General features: G+C 44.4%; 2 protein-coding genes across 4 annotated transcripts in view; one reads left to right on the top strand and one right to left on the bottom strand.

Moving 5' to 3' along the window:
- The first annotated feature begins 9,465 nt into the window (after positions 1-9,465).
- Positions 9,466-18,009, top strand: MRPL33 (mitochondrial ribosomal protein L33). Its single transcript, XM_017877008.1, has 4 exons — positions 9,466-9,738; positions 10,650-10,668; positions 11,728-11,834; positions 17,701-18,009. Exons 1-4 carry the CDS (start codon positions 9,717-9,719, stop codon positions 17,748-17,750), a joined length of 198 nt encoding a protein of 65 aa, XP_017732497.1. The 5' UTR covers positions 9,466-9,716; the 3' UTR covers positions 17,751-18,009.
- Positions 17,029-25,312, bottom strand: part of RBKS (ribokinase) — a 114,007-nt gene continuing 105,723 nt past the window's right edge. For 2 of the 3 annotated variants that reach the window (XM_017877001.1, XM_017877007.1), the window contains one exon: positions 19,780-20,078. In XM_017877001.1, the coding sequence (XP_017732490.1) occupies positions 19,905-20,078 (174 nt within the window). In that variant the 3' untranslated portion in view covers positions 19,780-19,904. Of the gene's footprint in view, positions 17,364-19,779; positions 20,079-25,312 lie in introns of those variants that run through there. The other variant, XM_017877003.1, reaches the window with a different exon arrangement.

Consider the following 25,312-nt stretch of genomic DNA (forward strand, 5'->3'; position numbering starts at 1 on the left):
CAAACAAACAAACAACAACAAAAAAAACTAAGAACGTGCATGATTATTGTTGCCATTGAGTGCCATTCCAAAGCAACCGAGAAAGTTAATTAGCCATTCCCTTCCACAAGCCAACAGAGGTGCTAGAGGACATTTATACTCTCTATAGCAGGAACGTTGAGTACAAGGAGTTTAAATCACTTATCCAACAGCCAGTGAGTACAATGTCAGATTCTTGTTCCCTATTCACATGCAGCTGGCATCTTTGGGGGAACTGCACATGGGGCAGGAACCATCTTTCAAAGCCCCTGGAAAAGCTGCAGAGGCACTCACAGGATCATCCCTCTCTAGGACAGTCTCTCTGGGACAGTTAGAAATGAGGTAGAGGCGCCGGGCGTGGTGACTCACGCCTGTAATCCCAGCACTTTGGGAGGCTGAGGTGGGTGAATTGCTTGAGGTCAGGAGTTCGAGACCAGCCTGGCCAGCATGGTGAAACCCTGTCTCTATTAAAAATACAAAAAATTAGCCAGTCGTGGTGGCACACCCCTGTAGGCCTAGCTACTCAGGAGGCTGAGGCAGAAGAATTGTTGAACCCGGGAGGTGGAGGTTGCAGTGAGCCAAGATCGTGCCACTGCACTCCAACCTGGGTGACAGAGCGAGACTCCTTCTCAAAAAAAAAAAAAAGAAAGAAAAAAAAGAAAAATGAGGTTGAGGATCAGGATCAGTGCAGAGGAAAGAGTAATCAAAAATTATTACTCCTCTGAAATAATACTTGGGAATTTTGCCGTGGCTGGTGTGGCTCCGAATGTGGTAATTTTTCCGTAAACATGGGATCCAGCCCAAGGCAGAAGTAGATGAATCCTTGGGAATGCACAATTACTATTCGTTCAGTTCACTGTGGGAATTAAGCAAATGAAATTGCTGATGAGAAAAACAACACTGCCTTAAGAAGCACTCTGTCATGTTCACAGTGCATTTAAAATAATTATTAGGAAAGAGGGCCTGGCAATGTGAAGAATGTCAGAAATCTTCAGCCCCATCTGTTCCTAGGGGATGATGAAAATGGGTATATTTTGGCTGAAATTCTAACTTCTACTCTCAGGGCTACTCAGAAAGTCTGGCTAAGCTACATATAGGAAAAACGAACAGATTTTTTTTTTCTTTCCTATACTGGCACCCCTGAGGCTTAGGAATAATAATCACTTCAAATATGAGTGATTGATCCATTCCTCTAAGGCTAGTTAATAACAAACATTGTTTGTTCTTTATAGTATCTAACATTTGCCCAACCTGCTTATAGCACATGGAATTTGGACTGAACCCGCAAGACACACACTGGTTGCCTTTGATCCTGGGATAGGGCTTACTGATATCTATTTTGAATGAAGGGAAGAATGGAGTACTAGAATGGATGCTGGGTGAATTAAATTCTACCCACTATAAGCCGTGTTTGGGGCAGCCCATGGGATCACTCTTATAGACCACATGAGTTATTTCTGGGCCTGGGGCTTCTCTGGGCGCCCGGCTCCCCACTGGTTGGCTCAGCCCCTGGTCCTTAGAAGACCTTCCTGAGAGGCCAGTGTATCTTCTTGGCTACATTTCTATACAGCCTTTTAATATTCACACATGAGACAACTTAACACACTGCTGCCTCACATGGCCATGAGTTCTGTTGTGTGCCAGCATCAGGACCAATCTTGTCTTGGACAGGGGGGCTAAAAAGACCTTTGCCCTAGTAGTTAGCATCAAGTCATGGTAGTGGCCAGTCCCAGGCTGGCCTCATGCTCTGGCTCTAGAAACTAGACTCTTACTTCGTCCATTCATTTGAGAAATATTTATTGAGCATCTATTATATGTCAGACACTGTACTAGGCCTACAAGTAGAGCACTAACTAAAAGAGATAAAGATGTCTGCCCGGCTGGGTGCAGTGGCTCATGCCTGTAATCCCAGCACTTTGGGAGGCCGAGGCGGGTAGATCATGAGGTCAGGAGATCGAGACCATCTTGACCAACATGGTGAAATCCCGTCTCTACTAAAATACAAAAAATTGTCAGGTGCGAAGGCTCATGCCTGTAATCCCAGCACTTCAGGAGGCTGAGGCAGGCGAATCACCTGAGGTGGGGAGTTTGAGAACAGCTTGACCAACATGGTGAAGCCCCGTCTCTACTAAAAATACAAAACTAGCCGGGTGTGGTGGCGCATGCCTGTAATCTCAGCTACTCGGGAGGCTGAGACAGGAGAATTGCTTGAACCTGGGAGGCGGAGGTTGTGGTGAGCCAAGATGGCGCCATTGCACTCCAGCCTGGGCAATAAGAGTGAAAAGAAAGAAAAAGAAAGAAAAAAAGAAAACAAAATTAGCTAGTGTGGTGGCGGGCATCTGTAGTCCCAGCTACTCGGGAGGCTGAGGCAGTGGAATCGCTTGAACCCAGGAGGTGGAGGTTGCAGTGAGCTGAGATTGCACCACTGTACTTCAGCCTGGTGACAAAGCAAGACTCTGTCTCAAGGAAAAAAAAAAAAAAGATGTCTGCCCTTCTTTAAATTCTACTCTATTTTAGGGAACTGAATCTTGTTCTCTCATTGCCAAGTTTCAGTCTTGGTTCTCCAATCATAAGTCACTTCTTCTATAACGATGTTTCTCAAACTTCAATGTGAATACAGATCATCTGGGGATCTTGTTAAAATGCAGATTCTGGCTGGGGACAGCGACTCACGCGTGTAATTCCAGCACTTTGGGAGGCCAAGGTGGGAGGATTGCTTGAGCCCCCAGGAGTTGGAGGCCAGACTGGGCAGTATAGCAAAAGCCCATCTCTACAAAAAATACAAAAATTAGCTGGACATGGTGGCAAATGCCTGTGGTCCCAGGTACTCGGGAGGCTGAGACAGGAGGATTGCTTGAGCACAGGAGTTCAAGGCTGCAGTGAACCAAGATTGCACTACTGCACTGCAGCTTGGGTGACAGAGTGAGACCCTGTCTGGGAAAAAAAAAAAAAAAAAAGCAGATTCTCATTCAGTAGGTCTGGGGTGGGACCTGAAATTCAACAGTCCTAACAAGCTTCCAAATAATATTGCGTTGCTGCTAGGGATGCTGCCTGGATTGCACTTTATTTTATTTTGGGGACGGAATCTGGCTCTGTCGCAGATCCTGGAGTGCAGTGGTGCAATCTTGGCTTCCTGCAGCCTCGGGCTCCTGGGTTCAAGCAATTCTCCTGCCTTAGCCTCCCGAGTAGCTGAGAGTACGGGCGCATGCCACCGCGTCTGGCTAATTTTTGTATTTTTAGTAGAGACGGGGTTTCACCATGTTGGCCAGGCTGGTCTTCAACTCCTGACCTCAAGTGATCTGCCTGCCTCGACCTCCCAAAGTGCTGGGATTACAGGCGTGAGCCACCATGCCTGGCCTGGATTACACTTTAGTAGTCAGGATGTACAGCTGGCAGCATCAAAGAGCTTGTTAGAGGTGCAGAATCTCAGGCCTCATTTCAGACCACTGGCTAAGAGTCTGCCCTTCAACTCGATCCCCAGGTGCTGAGAAACAGTGATCTAGAAGAATGACTCTCAAGGCACACGGAACATCAGGAGCACCGGTGAGCGTTACAAAGTGCCCCTAGCTGCCCCCCATTCTCCACCCACTGAATCATGTTATCTGGCCGTGGGCACCCCAGGTGATTCTTACAGGTATCATGTTTGAAAATACCAGAGTTTTAGGAGGACTAAAATCCTCCCAGGTTCCTGTGACATCGCAAAGGAAAAAGGCTTAGGAATGATCTGACGATCATCACCTGAGATTGTGGGAGCCTCCGAAGCTACAACACAAATCCCAGATCAGAAACTGAGGCGGGGCTTGCCCAGTGTCACGTGGCTGGCAATCCGCGGCGGTCTCCCGCGCACGCGCAGTTCCTCTCTGCAAGGCCTTGCAGCCCCGCTCTCACCCACAGCAGGAATGCCTCTCCCTGGCCAAGACACAAACCTTTTCCCCTCCTCCAGCCGACAGTTGCTGCCCATTACCTCTAAAGCGCCACACCCTCACAGGTGCTGGACTCCCACAAATGCCATCCTCTTCCCACCCCTGTCACTGACCAATCAAGCCACACGTTTAACTGGTTGACTCTCCCCCAAAGCCCAATGCTGTCAGCCTTTTGATGCTGTTTGCGTCTCTTCTTGGGGCAGGTGAGGTATGTGGGTGGGAAGGGTATTGTCTGCTGGACTTGCATTCATCTTTCAGGAAGGCAATTAAGTTTCCTGCTTTGGGTCTTCTATTCAGAACCTCTTCTTTTTGTGGGTTCTACAGCTTTCTGGAATGTATGTGAACACCTCCTGTCTTGGCTTACAACTTCAAGACTTCCTCATTCTTTCAAGCTAGGCACTTTGTCCTCTCCCCTCCCTACCCAGATAGGTGCTGCTCACCAAGTGGAGTGAGTTGAGCACACCTGGAACTGAAGAGCATTTGACAGGTGGTTTCATGGACAGCTTGAAACCATGGACAGCTAATATCTGTCCATGAATCCCAGTATTTTACAATCTTGGCATATGTTAGAATCTCCTGAGGAGTTTAGAAAACTCAAAGTCCAGACTACACTCAGATAAATTATTCAGAATTTTTTTTTTTTTTAAATAAAAATAGGGGTGGGGGGGGTCTCGCTATGTTGCCCAGGCTGGTCTTGAGCACCTGACCTCTAGAGATCTTCCCACCTCAGCCTCCCAAAGTGCTGGGATGAGAGGCATGAGCCACTGCACCTGGCCTGCACCCAGATAAATTAAATTAGAAACACTGGGGGTGAGAAACAGGCATAAAGAGTTTATGGCTGGGTGCAGCCTGGCCTATGCCTGTAATCCTAGCACTTTGGGAGGCTGAGGCGGGTGGATCACTAGAGGTCAGGAGTTTGAGACTAGCGTGCCCAACATGGCAAAACCCCCATCTCTACTAAAAAATACAAAAATGAGCCGGGTGTGGTGATGCATGCCTGTAGTCCCAGCACTTTGGGAGGCCAAGGCAGGCAGATCACTTGAGGTCAGGAGTTCGAGACCAGCCTGGCCAATATGGTGAAACCCTGTCTCTACTAAAAATACCAAAAAAAAAAAAAAAAAAAAAAAAAAAAAAAAAAAAAAAAGCCAGGCATAGTGGCATGTACCTGTAATCCCAACTACTCAGGAGGCTGAGGCAGAAGAATCACTTGAACTCAGGAGGCGGAGATTACAGTGAGCTGAGATGCGCCACTGTACTCCTGCCTGAGTGACACAGTAAAACTCTGTCTCAAAAAAAAAAGTTGATAAAATTCCCTAGGTGATCCCATTGTACAGCCAACGTTGAGGTAAAGTTGTGGATGGGCATAAGTGCATTTTCTTCTGGAAAAGCTAAGCCATACCTCTCAGCCGATTCTCAAAGAGGTATACAACACCCTCCTCCTCTCGTCTTCAAAAAAGGCTCAGTGACAATAAGGAAGAAGAACTTGCCAATTGTTAAGGAGACACCAAATACATATGTTAACTAAATAAATAGGCATGAACATGCAGAGCAATAAAAGTGTCTATTGTTCTCAAGGGGACCTTTGGGGGCTTTTGGGTGGGATGGGAAAGTCACTGCCACTCTCCCAACTAAGTGGGAAAATGGCTGATTTTAGATGCTGCCACTGCAGAAATCTGATTACTTAACTCTTGAGCCTTCCCACTGCCCACAGAACTAAGCCTGACTCCCAGCTATAACACTGTGGTTCTTTCATTGCCTAGCCCCAGTCATCCTTTCTAACTCACCTCCCTCACTTCATCCCACATTCTAGCCCCAAGAGGATGCTCATTGTGCATTTTTTAGATGCCTTTTTTTAGGTGCCTTCCCCCAGTTCCTTCCACTCTGCCTGTCTCAGATGGACCTGGGAGGGGAAGTGAGACTGAAGGGACAGAGAATAACTCAAGGCAGAGTCCCTTAGTAGAGAAGGTTCAGTCTGTATTTGTCGAAAATGTGAGTGGGATAGCAACCTTCTGTTAGGTGCTCCTGCTTGGGGGAGTAGGGGAGATTCAGAAGGCCTGGTCTTTGAGGGACTTAAGTCCCAGAGTAGGAGGCAGACCTGTGATCCAATGAGTGCAGGGAAGCTTAATGGATGCTCTGAGAGGAATCTGTGGAGGGGAGATGAGGGGTGGAATGTGGAATGCAGGGTCAGGAAAGGCTTCGTCCCTAAGGAGATTGGCACCCAGCAGCCTCAGTGAAATGAGATGGGACTGGATTAGGAGGGTGAGGTCAGATGATAGAGGCCATTGAATGCCAACTGGAGGACACCCACTGCACACAGATTGAACCCAGTTAGGGGCCCCAGCTTCACCTGTCTTGCTCCCTCAGGTAGTCTTTGCTATAATGCTAAGCCATTGAGGCAGACGGCCTGATTTTGAAGATGTCCCATCTGCCTGGTGGTGTCTGAGCTTGTAAAGGTACCAACTTTTCAGGAAGCCCCAGCTGTCTCCTGTAGCATCTTCCTCCTGCCACTGCCCATGTTCCCAGGCCCCTAGGGCAGGTCAGGGAGCCAGGATCACTGACTCCGTGGACAAGAACGGTGGCTGTACTTCCCAATCACAAGTCAGGCAGGATGTAGGTGTGACAATGAGCTGGACGACGGGCAGTCAGGGGCCTGCCAGCACAGCAGAGGAGGAGGGGTGCAGCTTCTAGATTCTCAGGTTTGAATTCCATCGCTAAGTGCTGGGAATACGGTGTCTACCAACCCAATACAGATGCTGTGTATAGAGCCCTGACCCAGAGTAGATGTTCTCTTCCTCTATCTGCTTCTCTGGGCTGAGAATTTAGGTTAAACAGCTGGATCTTCTCCTCCCTGTACCACCCCCACCTCCCAAAGACGGTGCCCCTTCTGTAAGGACTACACTTTTTCCATTTGGGCTGCCAGGATGGTCTAATTGTTATGCACTTTCCTCTAATAAGGCACAGAGGGCTCATTATGTAAAGTCAAGGAAAAAAGCCCCAAATCATGAATTACATCTGTATTACTATAATAAACATTTTAATTAACACATCAACTGCCAGCTATATTAGGTGTAAATAACAGGTGGATGCAACATGAACTCCTGAGGCTAGAGAGTCACTGCCTCCACCTACTCCTTCAAGAATTTCAAGAAACAGTTCATATGCTATCTCTTTTCTTCCTCTCCCGTCTCCCCTCTCAAGACGGAGACTCCCTCTGCTGTCCAGGCTGGGGTTCAGTGCTGCGACCTCTGCTCCCGGATTCAAGTGATTCTCCTGTCTCAGCGTCCCGAGTAGCTGGAATTACAGGTGCCCACCACCACATCTGGCTAATTTTGTTATTTTTTAGTACAGACGGGGTTTTGCCATGTTGGCCAGGCTGGTCTCAAACTCCTGACCTCAGGTCATCTACCGTCTTCGGCCTCCCAGAATACTGGGATTACAGGAGTGACCCCACTGTACCTGGCTCTTTTCAAAAGCAAGCTTATACATTCTCCTGGATTCTGAAACTATTGACAATACTTAAAGTTAGTTTTTTTTTTTTTGCCATTTAAACATAAATATTAATGACTTTACACTTGTATGGTGCCTCTCACCTTAGATTCATTCATTCAACAGATATATATTATCGTATCAGATTATATACTATAATATATATACTATATGATATATATTATTTTTTTTTTTTTTTTTTTTATTTTTTTTTTTTGGAGACGGAGTCTCGCTTGCTCACCAAGCTGGAGCTGCAGTGGCCAGATCTCAGCTCAGCAAGCTCCGCCCTCAGGGTTCCCGCCATTCTCCTGCTCGCCGCCTGAGTAGCTGGGGGACTACAGGCGCCCGCCACCTGCCCGGCTACGTTTTTTGTATTTTGTAGGACGGGGGTTTCACCGCTGTTAGGGCCCAGGATTGTCTCGACTCTCTGACTTGGTGATCGGGCCCACTCGGCTCCAAGTGCTGGCGGCATTACAGGCCTTGAGCCACCCGGCCGGCCCTATTCAACAGATATTTAATAGACGTAGCAGGAATTGTTCTAGGAACCAGGGATACAGCAGGAAGGAAATTAGTTGAAGTTCTTTTTTTTAATTAAAAATATTTTTTTAGAGACAGGGTTTCACTGTTGCTCAGCATTCTGGTAGACAAAGACAATAGGGAAATCAAGTACAGAAGTAATACTAAACGGCAATAAGTGCTGTAGGGAAACATAAAGAAGAGTAAGGAGAATAGAGGTGGGGGCGGGGGCATGGAGTTTAAGAATTGCTATTTGGCTGGGCTAAAGTTAAAATGACTTTCTAAGGGACAGAACAAGGACTCGAAATCATGTTCCTTGGCTTCTAGTCTTGTGTTCTTTTCTTATAAATCCTCTAAAGGAATTTCTCATATAAGAAACCGTATCCTCTTGAACATCTGAAGCTCTTTTTTGCCAATGCAAGGTAAGGAAGGATTTGGGCACGTGGAAGGTACTCAGTTGCTGGAGTCAGGTTATGGGAAGGTAAATATCAAGAATGATTAGAAGGAAAAAAAGTATTGTAGGTACTAAGGAAAAGGACGGTCTTAATTTTAAAAATTGAATTGTATGGAGAGCTGACTTTTTTTCCTCCTCATCTTCTTTGTGATGGCACAGAGAGCTGAATTTTCTTTAAAACAGTTTTATTACCTTTTTCTTTTTTTAGATGGAGTCTCGCTTTGTCGCCCAGGCTGGAGTGCAGTGGCGCTATCTCGGCTCACTGCAACCTCCGCCTCCCGGGTTCAGCTAATTTTTGTATTTTTAGTAGAGACGGGATTCCGCTATGTTGGCCAGACTGGCCTCAATCTCCTGACCTCAAGTGATCTGCCTGCTTCAGCCTCCCAAAGGGCTGGGATTACAGGCGTGAGTCATGAAATTAAATCTTATTTCACATCTGTAAGAATATGTAGATACAAATCACAGATTAGGAAAAAAATTCAAAAGTCCTGATTATTAGTTGGGAAATGAGGTTACTGACGAAGTCCTTGGTGTTGGAGGAGCCCAGCTTCCTTACAGAGCCATGAGAAATTAATGACTGCAAACTGGTAGGTCCCAATGTCTACTGGGAAAGGCAGGAAGTCTTTAGAGTCAGATAAAATCTAGGTTTAAATTCTGACTCTGCCACCTGGTAGTTTTGTGATATTAGGCAAGTGATGTGAATGCTCTCAATCTGTTATTTGGCCTCTGTGTCAGGAACTGTGCTAGGTGTTCGGATACAGAAGTTTGAGATGCAAAGGGTCCTGCCCTCCTAGAGATTCAACAGATAATTAAGGAAAGGCGGGCTTCCTAACGCCGAAGGGACTGAGAGTAGTGAGAGTAAGGCTTAACCAGGCGGAGATGGAGTTGGGTCGGGGGAGGCAACATTTTAAGAAAATATGCGAGGGGCTGATAGGCTGGAGCGGCCAAGGTCCAACACACAGTTGTTCTTGTGGGTCTAATGCAGGTGGTTGCGATTATTTCGTCAAACAATTATGAAAAGCACCTAACGCTGAAAGCACTTGACCCAGAAATAGGAGTCAGGGCCGGGGCGCGAACCCTGAACTGTAAATCCCTTTCCATAACGAAGAGGATTCCAACCTCCACTACGACAAGAGCAAAACACACTCGCTATAAGGAAGCGAGGGACCAGTCAGACCATTGGGGGCAGGTTCCAGGCGCGGGGGCGTGGCCTCCGGCGACTGCCGGATGTCCTCTTCCGGAACCGGCCCGTGCCCCGGAAGCAGTTGTTTGTTGGGGGCCTTTTGACCAGTGACGGAGACTGGCAAGGGGTGGTCACCATGTTCCTCTCCGCCGTCTTCTGTAAGTGGGGATGGAGGCGCCGGCAGGGGTTACGGTGAGGGTTGGGGGCCCGTGACAGGCAGGGCCCCGGAATGATGCGGGGAAGGATGTGCTAACAGGCCGGGAAGCTACAACTGCGGACTTTTTCAGGCCTTCAGGACCACAGTGCCCGGCGTGCCCCGCGGCGCGCCTCCCTGCGCGGAGGTGTGGGTGCCTGAGAAGGGGTCTGTGGTGTCTGGATTCAGTTGCCGTCCTCGCGGACTGTTGAGTCTGGCTCTGGGGCGTTTTTCTCCAGCCCGTGTTAGGAGAATCACTGCATGTCCGAAGGACATCCGAAGATTCTGAAGGACCTCAGAATTTGTAGCCCACCCATTTCGAACTCTAAAAATAAGGAAACCGCTCCCGAGAGGGGCAATGAATTGCCCGAGTAATACGGCAGGGCAGTGAAAGAAGTCCTCGGGCTCCCGAGTCAATGCTCTTCCTTACACCTGGCGGAATTCCCAGTAAGATTTAGTGTCTGATTTTCACCACATGTGATGGTTGTTACTATTTGCAAAGATTAACCTGTCAAACAAGAAGCTTGCTGCAGTGCAAATACTTGCACTTTAGAAGAGGGAAAAAGTGGAGCAGGCATTACTTACTTTAGAAAGATTTAAAAGGTAGCCAGTCCAACAGACATGAAATTGTGCACAATATTAAATCTAGAATTGTGTTGGTCTGATTGGCTCTTTTAACCTTCCTTCTATAAAATCCTAAGGGGTTCCCTAATATATAGGGAATAGTTACTTGAGTGACAACTCATGGCGTCTTTCATAAGTTAAATATTTTTGGTTATTACTGACATATAATGAACTGACATATAACTGAACTTTGGATAAGAAAGATACATTTATATTTTTATTTTCTTTTCCAACCTTTCCTGTCTACAAAAGTTGCCAAGAGCAAGTCAAAGTAAGTAAAGATTTTTCCTTTTTTAAACGTCACTTGTTTATGTTACATTTGTTAGTCTCGTTGCTCCCAGTACATCCTTATATGAAATTAAGCATTGGGCCTCGATTTCCTAAGAGTTGGTCTGTGGATTACTTAGTTGATAATTTTTTTTCTATGAACTCTTCCAAAAAATATTTTCCCTCCTGCCCAACTGAGCTACTTCCGTGAGCACTGAAATACTTAACGGAGCCTTTGCTGCTTTTCTAGTCCTAGGATTTGTGAGCTCACTGTCTGTTTCTAAACAAACCATTGGGCTGTGCTGTATTTGGACTACCACCACATTTCCATTTTCTCAAATTGAGGACCAGGGGCCATTTGTCTGGAGCTCACTACAGGAATCCAGAAGAACAAATTCTGCTTTGATTAAATCATAGAGTCTGTTTTAATGAGTTTTGTAATCCTTTGCATTCATGGTATAAGCATTTCAAAAATAGCCAAGATTAAAGATTCCATGCTGTACCAGAGAGACTAGAACTACCAAACTTGTATTTCAAAATAAATGTTGTAGACAATAACTGAAGATTTTGTGGTAAAAATAGGGAAGTTCTGAAGCAGCCTTTTCTTGCAACTCAAGACATTGAAAATTCTTAAAGCTAGTCTTTTGGATTAAAGTTAATGATAAACATGTATGTTAGAGCTGTTCTGAGACAGCTATCTTTACCATTTCCTCACTAGCCAGCTGTGGTTACCAGTACTTTGATATTTTCCCCTTCCTGACTTCTGCTGCTCGTGAGGGTTGGATGTCTGAGGCTAGTCCCACCATGTGGCTTGATTGTTCTTATTGTTTTGGTTAGGCCATTGTGAAGTAACTCTGTGTAGTGGAGCAAATCCTAGAGATTTGAAACTATTGAAATTGTTTCATGGAAAACTTAGGCTGTCTTACAGCTGAACCCTCTTAGGGCCAAGTGATATCCCACAACTAATATTACCCTACAGAGTTCTCAAAATGTGCCATCCCCCCAGGACTGATTTTAGTTTATTTCGTCAGCTCACACGTAACAGCATACTTTTTAATCTTAGAAACATTTTGGTGAGAATGGTGAGCCAAGCTGGGACAGGTTTCTGCTTCAACACCAAGAGAAACCGACTGAAGGAAAAACTGACTCTTTTGCATTATGATCCAGTTGGTAAGATCTGGGGAGGTTAATGCTTCCAAGGCCTGTTGCCCCTTTGTAGGCTGAACATCTGAACATCTCTGGGAGTTTTTTTTTAGCCTCTGACGCTAGCATTCATTTAGTAAATAGATATTGAATGATGATTATGATGCTATTTAACATCCCAGGTGCTGGGATGCACCAGGACACAAGACAAGTTAAGTCCCTGTATTCTTGGCACTTAGTCTAGTCTGACGGGGAGAAAAAATGACAAATTATAAGTGCTATGAGAGAAACAATCAGGATGCTGAGGTGTAGGATTAAGTTGGGGAGTGGTAGGGAAAGTCACATTAGATGGCTAAATCAGGGAAGGTCTCTCCAGGAGGAGATAGTTAACTGAGACCTGAAGGTGAGAAACCAGCTATGTAAAGAGAATAGGTGGTAGTGTTCTGGAAACACAAGTGTCTTGAGAAGGGGACGGTATGGTGTCCTGGCATCATCTGTTCAACAGTGGCTACGTTTTGGGTCCTGATATAAGTTAAATGAATATGATTTCTATAAGTGCAGTGGGGGTAGGAAATTTGATTATGCTGTACTATATGGTAACTTTAAATGGTCTCATTAGATGGAAGTATTTATCTAGAAGAGACAAATGTTCCCAAGCCCAGATTATCTGCTCACAAACAAGAGTCAGCACCTGATGCTGTTGGTGGACGCCTATCCTGTTTCTGGATTTTATGTGCAGATTTATGCAAAAATAGCAAACATGTTTCTACTTTTAGAGCTCTGGTTGTTCATTTCATTTTTGTGCTCTTTATAATTAATTGTTTTTTTGTTTGTTTGTTTGTTTTTTTTTGAGACGGAGTCTCGCTGTGTCACCCAGGCTAGAGTGCAGCGGCGCGATCTCGGCTCACTGCAAGCTCCGCCTCCTGGGTTCATGCCATTCTCCTGCCTCAGCCTCCTGAGTAGCTGGGACTACAGATACCCGCCACCATGCCCGGCTAATTTTTTTTTTTTTTTTTTGTATTTTTAATAGAGACGGGGTTTCACCGTGTTTGCCAGGATGGTCTCGATCTCCTGACCTTGTGATCCTCCCGCCTCGGCCTCCCAAAGTGCTGGGATTACAGGCGTGAGCCACTGTGCCTGGCCTGTTTTTGTTTTTTAAATGGAGTCTTACTCTGTCGCCCAGGCTGGAGTGCAGTGGTGCAGTCTCGGCTCACTGCAACCTCTGCCTCCTGGGTTCAAGTGATTCTTCTGCTTCATTCTTCCAAATAGCTGGGACTACAGGTGCGTGCCACCACACCCGGCTAACTTTTATATTTTTAGTAGAGATAGAATTTCACCATGTTGGCCAGGCTGGTCTTGAACTCCTGCCCTCAGGTGATCCACCCGCCTCAGCCTCCCAAAGTTCTGGGATTACAGGCATGAGCCACCGCACCCGGCCATTGCTTCTTAACAAGATAATGGCTGTAATAACACGAGCAGACATTTTTCAAAGGCTCTAAGCACAATTGTCAGCTTAAAGTTTCTTGTATTCCATCCTTTAACAGAAATAAAATTCCTTGCTGTTTTTATGGTGTTCAAATTTGTTTATTCATTATTACAGTAAAAAGGGAATTCTAGGTTTGTACCTGATGTTAAGGAGTCTGAATTTCAGGGTGGTTCCTCATATGGTGGAAAAATGAGGAGGTTTGCTGTTGGATTGATAAGGTTTAGAATTGGATTGGTATGTTTTACTCCCTCTGATTTCTTTATGTCAGCTGGTGAAAAGTCAAAGGGATGAACTTTACAATAAAGTATTTTTCTACCATATTTATCTCTCTTAGTGAAAGGTGAAAGATTTATACGAGCCGAAGAGAAACCAGAGTATATATTTAACTCTTTGAGTTTATTTTTAGAAACTTGCGGCCGGGCGTGGTGGCTCAAGCCTGTAATCCCAGCACTTTGGGAGGCCGAGACGGGCGGATCACGAGGTCAGGAGATCGAGACCATCCTGGCTAACATGGTGAAACCCCGTCTCTACTAAAATACAAAAAATTAGCCGGGCGAGGTGGCGGGCGCCTGTAGTCCCAGCTACTCGGGAGGCTGAGGCAGGAGAATGGCGGGAACCCGGGAGGCGGAGCTTGCAGTGAACAACACTAATAAATATTGATTGAATAACCTTCTGTGATATTTTAAGTATAAAAAATGTATGTATTGGGCTTTTCATCCTTAGTATGGAGGTATTAGGAACTCAGTATTTGTCAGTTTGATTTTAAGTTTTGAGATTGGGAAAGGATACAACCATAAACAGTTCTGATCGAAGTGGGAGAAAAGATTCACATACAAATTTCAAACAGACGCTTAGAACTTTTCTCAAAAGGAATGTCCTTAGCTTTGACAGCACAACTTTGTCTTTTCTGAAGAAGAGAATGTTCTGGGATAGCAGACTCCCTGGCTTTCTGCCCACCTGCTGAATGCCCTGCAGGTGTTCGTGATGTTTGCTTCGGGGCCTGCCCCATTGCTCAGGGTACCAAATAGCTTGGCAGTTCTCCTAGCATGTTTTACTGTGGTTAGTAAATTGTTAAGATTGAGGAAACTGATTATTCGTCTGCTTTATGAAGGAAATAGGTAAGGAAATGTGAAAAAATTCCCAATTATTTGAGCATTTCATAATACAGTCTGTGGCAAGAAGCAGCTGCATATGCCTGTCCTTTCGAACTCCTTTTCCATGTATAAAACTAGATGCTAATTTCTGAAGAGGAAGGATTAAACGCTGAGGCATAAGCTTATTAAACTTTCCTAAATGTATTGAAGGTTTATTATAAAGAGAATGAAAACATGTCAGTTTTAATTCCTTGGATGACTAAACAAGACAATATATACTTTAATTGAGGCAGAATCGGTTTTGGTTAGATGTAGGGAGAGAACTTGACAGATTCATTCTTCTATGCATTAAGCATTAAATATTTTGACAGAAAATTCATGTTTACAATTGTGGGTAGCAGTGTGTCATTTCAACTCACTTAACACGTGTTGAGTGTGCACTATGTGTCCGGCAACAACCTTGTGAGGGAGACAGTTCTCTCTTCCACAGGGAAGAAAGCAGGGTAGAGTATTTTGAGAAATTTTTCCAGGGACTCATAGCTGATAAATGGTGGAGCCAGAGTTGGAACCCAGCCTTTCTCACTCCAAGTCCCTGTTTTTTCTTTTTTTTTTGAGACGGAGTCTCGCTCTGTCGCCCAGGCTGGAGTGCAGTGGCGCGATCTCGGCTCACTGCAAGCTCCACCCCCCGGGCCCACGCCATTCTCCTGCCTCAGCCTCCCGAGTAGCTGGGACTACAGGCGCCTGCCACTGCGCCCGGCTAATTTTTTTGTATTTTTAGTAGAGACGGGGTTTCACCGTGTTAGCCAGGATGGTCTCAATCTCCTGACCTTGTGATCCGCCCGCCTTGGCCTCCCAAAGTGCTGGGATTACAGGCGTGAGCCGCCGCGCCCGGCAGTCCCTGTTCTTTATTTAATTTTTTTAAAAAATAGAGATGGGGTCTCACTGTGTTGTCCAGGCCGGTCTCGAACTCCTGAGCTCAGGCAGTCCGCCCACCTTGGCTGTCCAAAGCATTGGGATTACAGGCTTGAGCCATTGTGAGCCATTGTGCTTTGGCATTATCTAATTTAAACACAGTTTTTTTTTTTTTTTTTTTCTTTTTGAAGAAGACAGTGGTCTTCTATGTTGCCACAGGCGGTCTGGAACTCCTGTCCTCAAGTGATCCTCCTACCTCAGTCTCCCAAGTGCTGGGATTATGGGCATGAGCCACCATTCCTGGCCAAGTCCCTGCTCTGTCTCTTACATGGAGCCAAATTAATCTTTCTAAAACTTTTTTTTTTTTTTTTTTAAATCAAGACCTATCCCTGTGGTCAGGCCATGGATCCCCACTGAGACTCCTACCATCATCTAACCAGATGCCCATTCCTGGTTCATTTAATCCAAATGCTGATCTGTCTTCAGGGACCAAACTTGACACTTTCCATGAGGTCTTCTGTCACCATTCGTGTCCCTTCTGACCTTTAGGGTCCTCTGGGGTTTACTGGACATTTGTGTGGGCACCTCATGATGTACTGATGTATTAAATCAGGGAGTCTTCTTACACTTTTGTAAACTCTGCATTGCCTCGCACAGTTCTATGGTCTTAAATATTTATTCTGAGTTAAAGGAATAGGTGCAGTGAATGAATGAAAGAATTCTACTCCATATAGCCTTGCTCTACTAACCTTAATCAGTTACTCCTAGTCAGGGTCATTTAAATTGTCTCCAGATTGCTTTTCAGTGAGACAACTCCCCCACTCCCCGCCTTTTTTTAAACCAAGTTTTTAGTTCCCTGTAGAAAACCATGGGGGAAATAGTTCTTGTAATTAATAACATTGACGAGAAACTGGTTTGGTTCTTTACTACCATCTTGTAATGCATTAATGCATTGTAGTCGTCCTTGGAGTTTTAGGAGGATCAATCCTACTTACATTTCACATGGTTTGAAGTATGTTAAAAAGATCCCTTATGTACAGTGTATTCATATTATAGATAAAAATCTGTTGACAGGTTAATAGTTCTTAAATTCAGCTGCCCATCAATTGAGGAGTTTTAAAAAAATGTAGACTTCCAGTCCAACTCTAGCCTTACTAAACCAGAATTAAGGTAGGAGTGGAGGGTGAGAATGGACTTACTTAAATAAGGTAATTCTTAATCGTAGATAGCTTGGGAATCTCATATACAGAGTATCCATGTTGACTGTAGAAGGAAAAAGCTAAAATGTCTGTGTGATAGGGACAAGTGAGGAATTGTTAGGTCATAGTTGTTTGGGTCTTCCTTGGGTGATTGTTCCATTTCTGGTGTATTTTTGTTTTAGCAAGGAGGAAATAGGTAGGGGGGTGATTGTGTGTGTTTGTGTGTGTGTGTGTGAGAGAGAGAGAGAGAATGTTGGAAGTTAATGGAGTGCCATAGGGCATTATAGAACTATGAAAGCCTTACTGCTCAGCATCTAGTCTTCAGTCATTGTTTTTGAGACGGAGTTTCACTCTTGTTGCCCAGGCTGGAGTGCAATGGCACGATCTCGGCTCACTGCAACCTCTGCCTCCTGGGTTCAAGTGATTCTCCTGCCCCAGCCTCCTGAATAACTGGGATTACAGGCATGTGGCATGCCTGGCTAATTTTGTAGTTTTAGTAGAGACGGGGTTTCTCCATGTTGGTCAGGCTGGTTTTGAACTCCCAACCTCAGGTGATCCGCCCACCTCGGCCTTCCAAAGTGCTGGGATTATAGGCGTGAGCCGTTGTGCCCAGCTAGCCTTCAGTGTTTCATCCAGGCAGGTAACACTTTGTTTCATAGAACTGTACTCTGTGATATTTACAATAATGAGATTTTGGTTATGATGTTAATTATAGTACCAAACTAAAAACTCCATATTTGGGTGTATTAACCCATCTCTGGGAAGTAGAGGTTTAGTGTCTGTTACTCTTCCAGACAGTGTGGTCCACTTGGTTCTTGCTGCTCTTTTTCTGGAGTCCAGCTCCCAGTCTGTCCTTGCTTACCTCCTGCAAGAGTGGACATTAATTGGGTGAAAACATTATTTTCCATTTTTGTCCCCCGTTTTCTTTCTTAATGTGAATATTTCTACATTGGTTTAAATAACGACTTGTGGGATACCAAGGATGCTGCTGATTAGCTAGTGGCCCTATAGCCATTTTCTCCAGTCTGCCCTGGCTCCTGGGATGGAAAAACTGAGTTTGCAAATCAGCTCCATCCTCATAGCAAGAAATAGTAAAATAAGAGAAAGGAGAGGGCTTATGGTCTGATATATATTTTTTATAAAAATGTCGATGATACTTTATAATAACTTTCTGCTACAATTCTTTTTTTCTCCCTCCATAGTGAAACAAAGAGTCCTCTTCGTGGAAGATAAAAAAATACGCTCCCTTTAAATGGTGGATTGAAAGTGACTTTGATTTATAGAGAGAAGACTGAGGGCGGGGATACTGATTCAGAAATCCTGTAGTGTGTAATAAAAGAAGAGGAAATGGCATGGAATCACTGCCTCCTGTGATTTGAAGGCCATTGTGAAGGGAAACAATGCAGTGAAAGAAAGTTCTTCATATTAGGACAGATATCATTGCATCACATTTATTTATTTTTCTGGGTATTTTTATAGCCCTTAATAAAAAATATTAAAATAGCCTATGCTATTGTGTCTTAGTGATGTTTTTCCACACTATTTGAGGTTTTAAAAATCAACCACATTACTAAAAAATAACCATTGTTTCATGTAATAAATGTTTCCATAACAGCACTTATGTAAGAGTTTCCAGCCTGCTCTCTCTGTACTCAAGAGAAAAGGCAGAGTAACATTCCAGAGTGATCTTGAAGAAACTCCCATGTAATAACAAAGATGGCAAGGGGGACCAGGAATGACAAAAGAAGGAGCCTTGTAACACAAATCAAGAGAACTTCTATTTCTGATTTGTGCTTAATTAGGAAAAATGCCACTGGCCTATATTTTCAAACCCAGGTCACCAAAGCAGTATCTAGGATTTTCTGGGACAGCTTTGGATTCCTTTATTCCCTAGATTTTTCTTTCCTTTTAAAATAAAAGAAGCTATAGTGTATTTCCATAAAGCCACTGCTAAGACTTCTGAGGCATGGTGGTACCACACAGCTAACTAGCATGGAATTCTGGGAGCAATCCCTAATGTTCAGATAAGGACCTCTGTCCTGCCCAGAGCCATACACTTTCTCACTTGGGCTGTTGTTTCCCACAAGTTTTCAAAGTTGTCCAGTTTTCTCCTTTGTCAAGTTCCTGGTTGAAAAGGATCTGCTCATTTTAAGCTCTGCTGGTTCACATCCTACCCCATTTAAAGCCTTTGTGTGGGCGAATGATACCATGCCCACCCTGACTACAAAATAAGTTCCTTCTCCATGGCCCAAACCTGGCTCAGAGGGACATGTAAGAGCAGCTCTCTGGCGGTTTAGAGGAATTAGAGGCAGATATTGATGGGTCTTAGGCGCTTGTGGCCTCATGGTCAATCAGCTATTTTATGGCATCTTTTGATAAAGCTCTGGTTCAAAGCAATAATAGGTGAGATCTTGGCTCGTTTTAGGCTGAAACTGTACATAGTATTGTTATAAGAAAAATCACCTGCTCCTAGCTAAGCTGATGTAAAGGATCTGTGACATGCATGAATTGCTTTAAAAAAGGAAACTTACCTGGTTTAACAAATGACTGACTTATTTAGCCCGTGGGTTGAATGTGGCCCATAGGTGGTGGTTACTTCTTTTTTTTTGATACAGGGTCTGCTTTGTCACACAGACTGGAGTGTAGCGGCGTGATCATGGCTCACTGCGGCCTCAAACTCCTAGGCTCATGTTATCCTCCCACCTCAGCCTCCTCAATAGCTGGGACTACAGGTGTGTGCCACCACGCCTGGCTAATTTTTTGTATTTTTAGTAGAGATAAGGTTTCGCCATGTTGCCCAGGCTGGTCTCAAACTCCTGGGCTCAAGCAATTCTTCCGACTCGGCTTCCCAAAGTGGTGGGATTACAGGTATGAGCCACCACACCACTGTGGTGTTTACATTAAAAAAAAAAAAAAATTAGTTGCTGATAAATAAACACTGAAGGGTTTCAATAAATATCCAAACTTCTGCCTTCCCTTAACAAAACCAGAGGTTTTGACAACACTAAGCTAAAGTTGAGTATCAGCTGCCCCTCTTAGAAAGTGCCCTTTCCCTTAAGAAGAGTCTGCTCTGGCTCTAGACACTGTTGTCCACAACCTCTGCCGTATGGTGCACATGGGGCATTAACAATCTGTTGACAATTGAGTTTACTTGTCCCTGAAGAGTGGTAATGTTTGTACAGATCTTGGTTGTGGAATCTTTAGTTCTGGTTGGTTTGTGCAAATGCATGGAAAGCAAAAGAATCATCGTTAACAAATAAATTGAAGCTTGAGGATGACTTTTTGTAAAAGAACTAATATTTAAAAAGAAAGGGGACGAGGACATTTTCTAATAAGTGTTAGCCAGGAGCAGCCACCCCCAAGTACATTTTATTCCCAGGCATATTTATTTTGGGACTAATAGCAATCAAAACAGAGTAAGCGGAAGGTCTTTTTTGTAAGGGTAAGATGACTGTGTTCCTGCAGCCTGGACGCTGACTGCTGCAATGAAATTGGATCTCTTGAGCATGTCTTCCAAGGACAAATTTGGATAGTAAGCCAGGTAGAAGGCCAAAGCGCCCACAAAGCTGTCACCAGCACCCTGTAATTAAAAGCACACTTTTGAAGACAAGCATGTAGTCAATCTGTTGCCCAAACTGCATATTTTAAAAATATTTAAGTAAACAATTTTAGTTCTAGATTTACAGAAAAGGTACAAGGATAATACAGAGTTTCCATGTACTCATACCCAGTTCTGTTAACATCTTACTGTGGTACATTTATCATCACTAAAGAAATAATAGTAATTGAACTTCATACTTTTTTCAGATTTTACTAGTTTTGCTTAATATCCTTTTTCTGTTCCAGGATCCCATCCAGCATGCCACATTACATTTAATTGTCATATTTGCATAGACTCCTGTAGGCTGTGATAGTTTCTTAGACATTCTTTGTTTTTGGTGATTTTTTTTTTTTTTAAGAGACATGGTCTTACTCTTTTGCCCAGGCTGAAGTGCAGTGGCACAATCATAGCTCACTGCAGCCTGGGCTCAACTCCTGAGTGAACTCCTGCTGGGCACCGGCAATCCTCCTGCTTCAGCCTCCCAAGTAGCCGGAACTACAGGCATGTGCAACACCTGGCTGTTTTAAAAATTTTAATTAAAAAAAAAAAAAAAAAGACAGGGTCTCACTATGTTGACCAGCCTGGTCTTGAACTGCTGGCCTCAAGCAATCCTCCTGCCTCAGCCTCCCAAATGCTAGGATTACAGGTGTGAGCCACTGCACCTGGCTGTTGTTGATGACTTTGATAGTTTCGAGGAGGACTGGTCACGTATTTTGTAGCACGTATCTTAATTGAGCTATGTCCGTTTTTCTCACAGGCTGTGGTTATGGTTTTTGGGAGGAAGACCACAGAGGTGAAATGTCATTTTCATCACATCATCTTAAGGGTACATACGATCAACATGACTTCTCATTGATGGTGTTAACCTTGATCACCTCGCTAAGGTAGTCTTTGCCAAGTTTATCCACTGTAAAGTTACTTTGCTCCCTTTTTTCATGTTGCACTCTTTTTATTTCTTTTAATTTTTTTTTTTTTTTTTTCATGTTGGAAAGCAAGTCATTAAGTGTATTCCACTCTTAAAGGTTGGGGAGTTATTCCCTGAAGTTACGCTCTATCTCCTTAAGGGTGGAGTTTCTACATAAATTATTTGGAATTCTTCTGTATGGGAGATTGGTCTCTTCCATTTGTTTATTCAGTCATTTATATCAGTATGAATTCATCGTTATTTGTTTTATTCTTTGGGCTATAATTCAATGCCATATTATTTTGTTGTTCAAATTGTTCCAGCTTTGGCCATTGGGAGCTTTTCCAGTTGGCTTCCGTGTCCCTTTGACATACGCCCATCCTTTTGGTTTTGAGTACTTTCTGGCATTACAAGATGCCCCAGGGGGCCGGGCGTGGTGGCTCACACCTGTAATCCCAGCACTTTGGGAGGCTGAGGTGGGCACATGGCTTGAGCCCAGGAGTTTGAGACCAGACTGGGCAACATGGCAAAACCTTGCCTGTACAAAAACAAAACAAACAAAATCCCCCAAGATGCTCCAGGGTCATCTTGTATAGTCCCTGCCCTAGCCCTAGAATTAGCCATTTCTTCATTAAAAATGCATGCAGAAAGAGCTGAGAGCCGTTTGATATTATTTCTAAACCAAATATAGGGGCACATCAAGTTTCTTTCCATTTTCTCTGAAGCTCCAAAGATCCAAGCTGGTGAAGGCCATGGAGACAGAAAACATCCTGAGAAAGTCTATGGACCTGTGCCTTTGGACAGAGCAATACCTGCTCGTGTTTGGCTAACAATTGTGTTCAGGACAATTTAAATGTGACTACACTGTCTCACTTGAAAAACCATTCTTGTATTCAACAGCTCTCAGGGTCGTTTTCTACCTCTTTCCAGTTTGCTGGTTCCTTAGACCAGGCTTTCGTAACAAATCTTGAGGCTATACCTCAGGCTTTTTAAAGAACCTTGGCATGCACGATTGTTCCAGTCACAGTTGATGTATTTAATGGGCTATGTGCCCAGCACAGTGATGGGTGCTAGAAAAGGACTAAAATCCATTGTGGATTAAATGCTAAATAGTATGGCAGAATTTGTAAGTGCTGTTAGATTTTAAGAAGGGGTCTGAAGAAAGCCCCTCCAAGAAGGGAGCCCTTATAGAATGAGCCAGATTTATAAAGAGAAGGCAGACCTCAAAGAATAAAGACACAGGAGGAGAAAGGACCAGAGTGAGCTCATGAAACCATGAATGGCTTTAAGGAGAATGACATTTCCCCTTGTTTACACAGACAAAGCCATCAATATTAAATTCGCCAAGGGGTGATAGTAATGCAGCTGTGAATGCAACTTTCATTCCCCCCATGAATGTTGTTTGAGTGCCTAAAATGTGTTAGGCCCTATGCTAGGTGCTTTGCAACCTTTACTGGTCTTTCCTGAAGGATGCAATGGAGAAAGAGACAGACATGGTTCCTTCCCACTCGCAGTTTACAGCACAGCAGCTGACATGAGGAAGGTCTGAAACCTAAGGAACTGTGAGCTGACTGGAGGGTTATTACGAAAACATGGAAAATGCCACAAGATATGATGAAGAGCTATGGCAAACTCCCAGATGCCAAGTCTTGACTCCTCCTTACATTACATACAAAATTAAATTCCAGCTAAAGTCTTGAATGTAAAAAACAAAACAGTACAATAATAAGATGAAAATTTTGATGAATATTTTTATATAACCCTAGACAGGGAAAACATAAGTCAGTAAACACAAAAAGATATAATGAAAAAAAAAACCAGGTTTTAATTTTATAAACATATTTTAAAATATGTCCAAAGACACTATAAATAAAGCCAAGTGAAAAAGTACAGATTTGGTGAAAACTCTTGCAATACATGTAACATATCCTCAGTATTCAAAGAATATCTTCAAACTGCTAGGAAAAAGACAAATGTAGGATAAAACTGAATAAAGATATAGGCCTGCAATTTCAGAAAAGGAAATGTATATGGTCAGTAATAAACATATGAAAAGATGGTCAATGACTAGAAAATGTATAATGCTTAGCTGGGCGCGGTGGCTCACACCAGTAATCCCAGTTCTTTGGGAGGCTGAGGTGGGCGGATTACAAGCTCTGGACTTCAAGACCAGCCTGGCCAAGATGGTGAAACCCTGTCTCCACTAAAAATACAAAAATTAGCCGGGCATGGTAGCACGTGCCTGTAATCCCAGCCACTCGGGAGGCCGAGGCAGAAAACTGCTTAAACCCGGGAGGTGGAGGTTGCAGTGAGCCGCGATCACGCCACTACACTCCAGCCTGGGTGACAGAGCGAGACTCCATCTTAAACAAAACAAACAAACAAAAAAGGAAATGTGTAATGCTCTTTGATTCAACAATTTCAATCCTGCTCCTGGGAATCTCCTACAGACGGAAAAGCTCCTGTAATATAGGAATATAGGTACAAAGATGCTTATTGCTGCATTATTTTCAAAGGCAAAACATCTACCAAATAGGATGGGCCGGGCGTGGTGGCTCAAGCCTGTAATCCCAGCACTTTGGGAGGCCGAGACGGGCGGATCACGAGGTCAGGAGATCGAGACCATCCTGGCTAACACGGTGAAACCCCGTCTCTACTAAAACTACAAAAAACTAGCCGGGCGAGGTGGCGGCGCCTGTAGTCCCAGCTACACGGGAGGCTGAGGCAGGAGAATGGCGTGAACCCGGGAGGCGGAGCTTGCAGTGAGCTGAGATCCGGTCACAGCACTCCAGCCTGGGTGACAGAGCGAGACTCCGTCTCAGAAAAAAAAAAAAATAGGATTAATAAACGGGCACATTCTTATTATGGAAAAGTATTCAGCTATTAATGAGAAAAGTCTAGCAATATAAGCACATACGTGGAGAAATGTCCATTAGTTAAGTCAAAAAAGGAGGTTTCTGCGTCCATGATCCCATTTGGGGGAAAAGAAATAAAAGAATGAAAAAAAGACAAATACCTATCTGTATGAGCATATGTGGTGTTGTTGTTTTTTTTTTTTTGAGACGGAGTTTTGCTCTTGTTGCCCAGGCTGGAGTGCAATGGCCTGATCTCGGCTCACAGCAACCTCCGCCTCCCAGGTTCAAGCGATTCTCCTGCCTCAGCCTTCCGAGTAGCTGGTATTACAGGCACATCACGCCGGACTAATTTTGTATTTTTATAGACACGGGGTTTCTCCATGTTGGTCAGGCTGGTCGTTTTTTTTTGAGACAGAGTCTCGCTCTGTCGCCCAGGCTGGAGTGCAGTGATGCGATCTAGGCTCGCTGCAAGCTCCGCCTCCCGGGTTCACGCCATTCTCCTGCCTCAGCCTCCCAAGTAGCTGGGACTACAGGCGCCCGCCACCTCGCCCGGCTAACTTTTGTATTTTAGTAGAGACAGGGTTTCACCGTGTTAGCCAGGATGGTCTCGATTTCCTGACCTCCTGATCTGCCCGCCTCGGCCTCCCAAAGTGCTGGGATTACAGGCGTGAGCCACCGCGTCCGGCATCAGGCTGGTCTTAAACTCCCGACCTCAGGTAATCTGCCCACCTCGGCCTCCCAAAATCCTAGGATTATAGGCATGAGCCACCGCGCCTGGCCCTGCACATGTGTATTTTTTAAAAAGAATATAGAGAATATAGAATGAAGGATATGTATCAAATTGTGACTATTTGGTTTTCTTATGTGCCAAGTACAGGGACAGTGATCTTTTCTTCTTTATATACTTCTATATTGTTTGATTTATTATAAGTTTATAATATTTTCCCAAAAAAGTTTAAGATAACAAAAGTATGAATAGGTTAGCCATGCCTCTGTGCCTCCCTACCTTGCACCCTGACCAGAGTGGGGGCAGGAGGCAGAAAGGAGACATTCTGGCATTGCCGATAGAAATCAGGTCTACCTACTCCTCTGATAGCTACCGGGGTATTTTTGGCTGCAGACAAGGTTTTTTAGAAAGTTTTAAAAATATGGCTGGGCTTTGTGGCTCATGCCTGTAATCCCAGCACTTTGGGAGGCCGAGGCAGGTGGATCATGAGGTCAGGAGTTCAAGACCAGCCTGGCCAAGATGGTGAAACCCTGTCTCTACTAAAAATACAAAAAATTAGCCGGGCGTGGTGGTGGGTGTGCCTGTAATCCCAGCTACTCAGGAGACTGAAGCAGAGAACTGCTTGAACCAAGGAGGTGGAGGTTGCAGTGAGCCAAGACCGTGCCACTGCACTCCAGCCTGGGCAACAGAGTGAGACTCCGTCTCAAAAAAAAAAAAAAAAAAAAAG

The sequence above is a fragment of the Rhinopithecus bieti genome, unplaced genomic scaffold (genome assembly GCF_001698545.2).
Source record: "Rhinopithecus bieti isolate Rb0 unplaced genomic scaffold, ASM169854v2 scaffold_7681, whole genome shotgun sequence".
NCBI classification, from domain to species: Eukaryota; Metazoa; Chordata; class Mammalia; order Primates; family Cercopithecidae; genus Rhinopithecus; species Rhinopithecus bieti.

Excerpts from the sequence above, each read along its gene's own strand:
- MRPL33 (XM_017877008.1), top strand. The coding sequence starts at position 9,717 with ATGTTCCTCTCCGCCGTCTTCT. Across the intron at positions 11,835-17,700 it reads TTTGCATTATGATCCAGTTG|TGAAACAAAGAGTCCTCTTC; the intron begins GTAAGATCTGGG and ends CTCCCTCCATAG.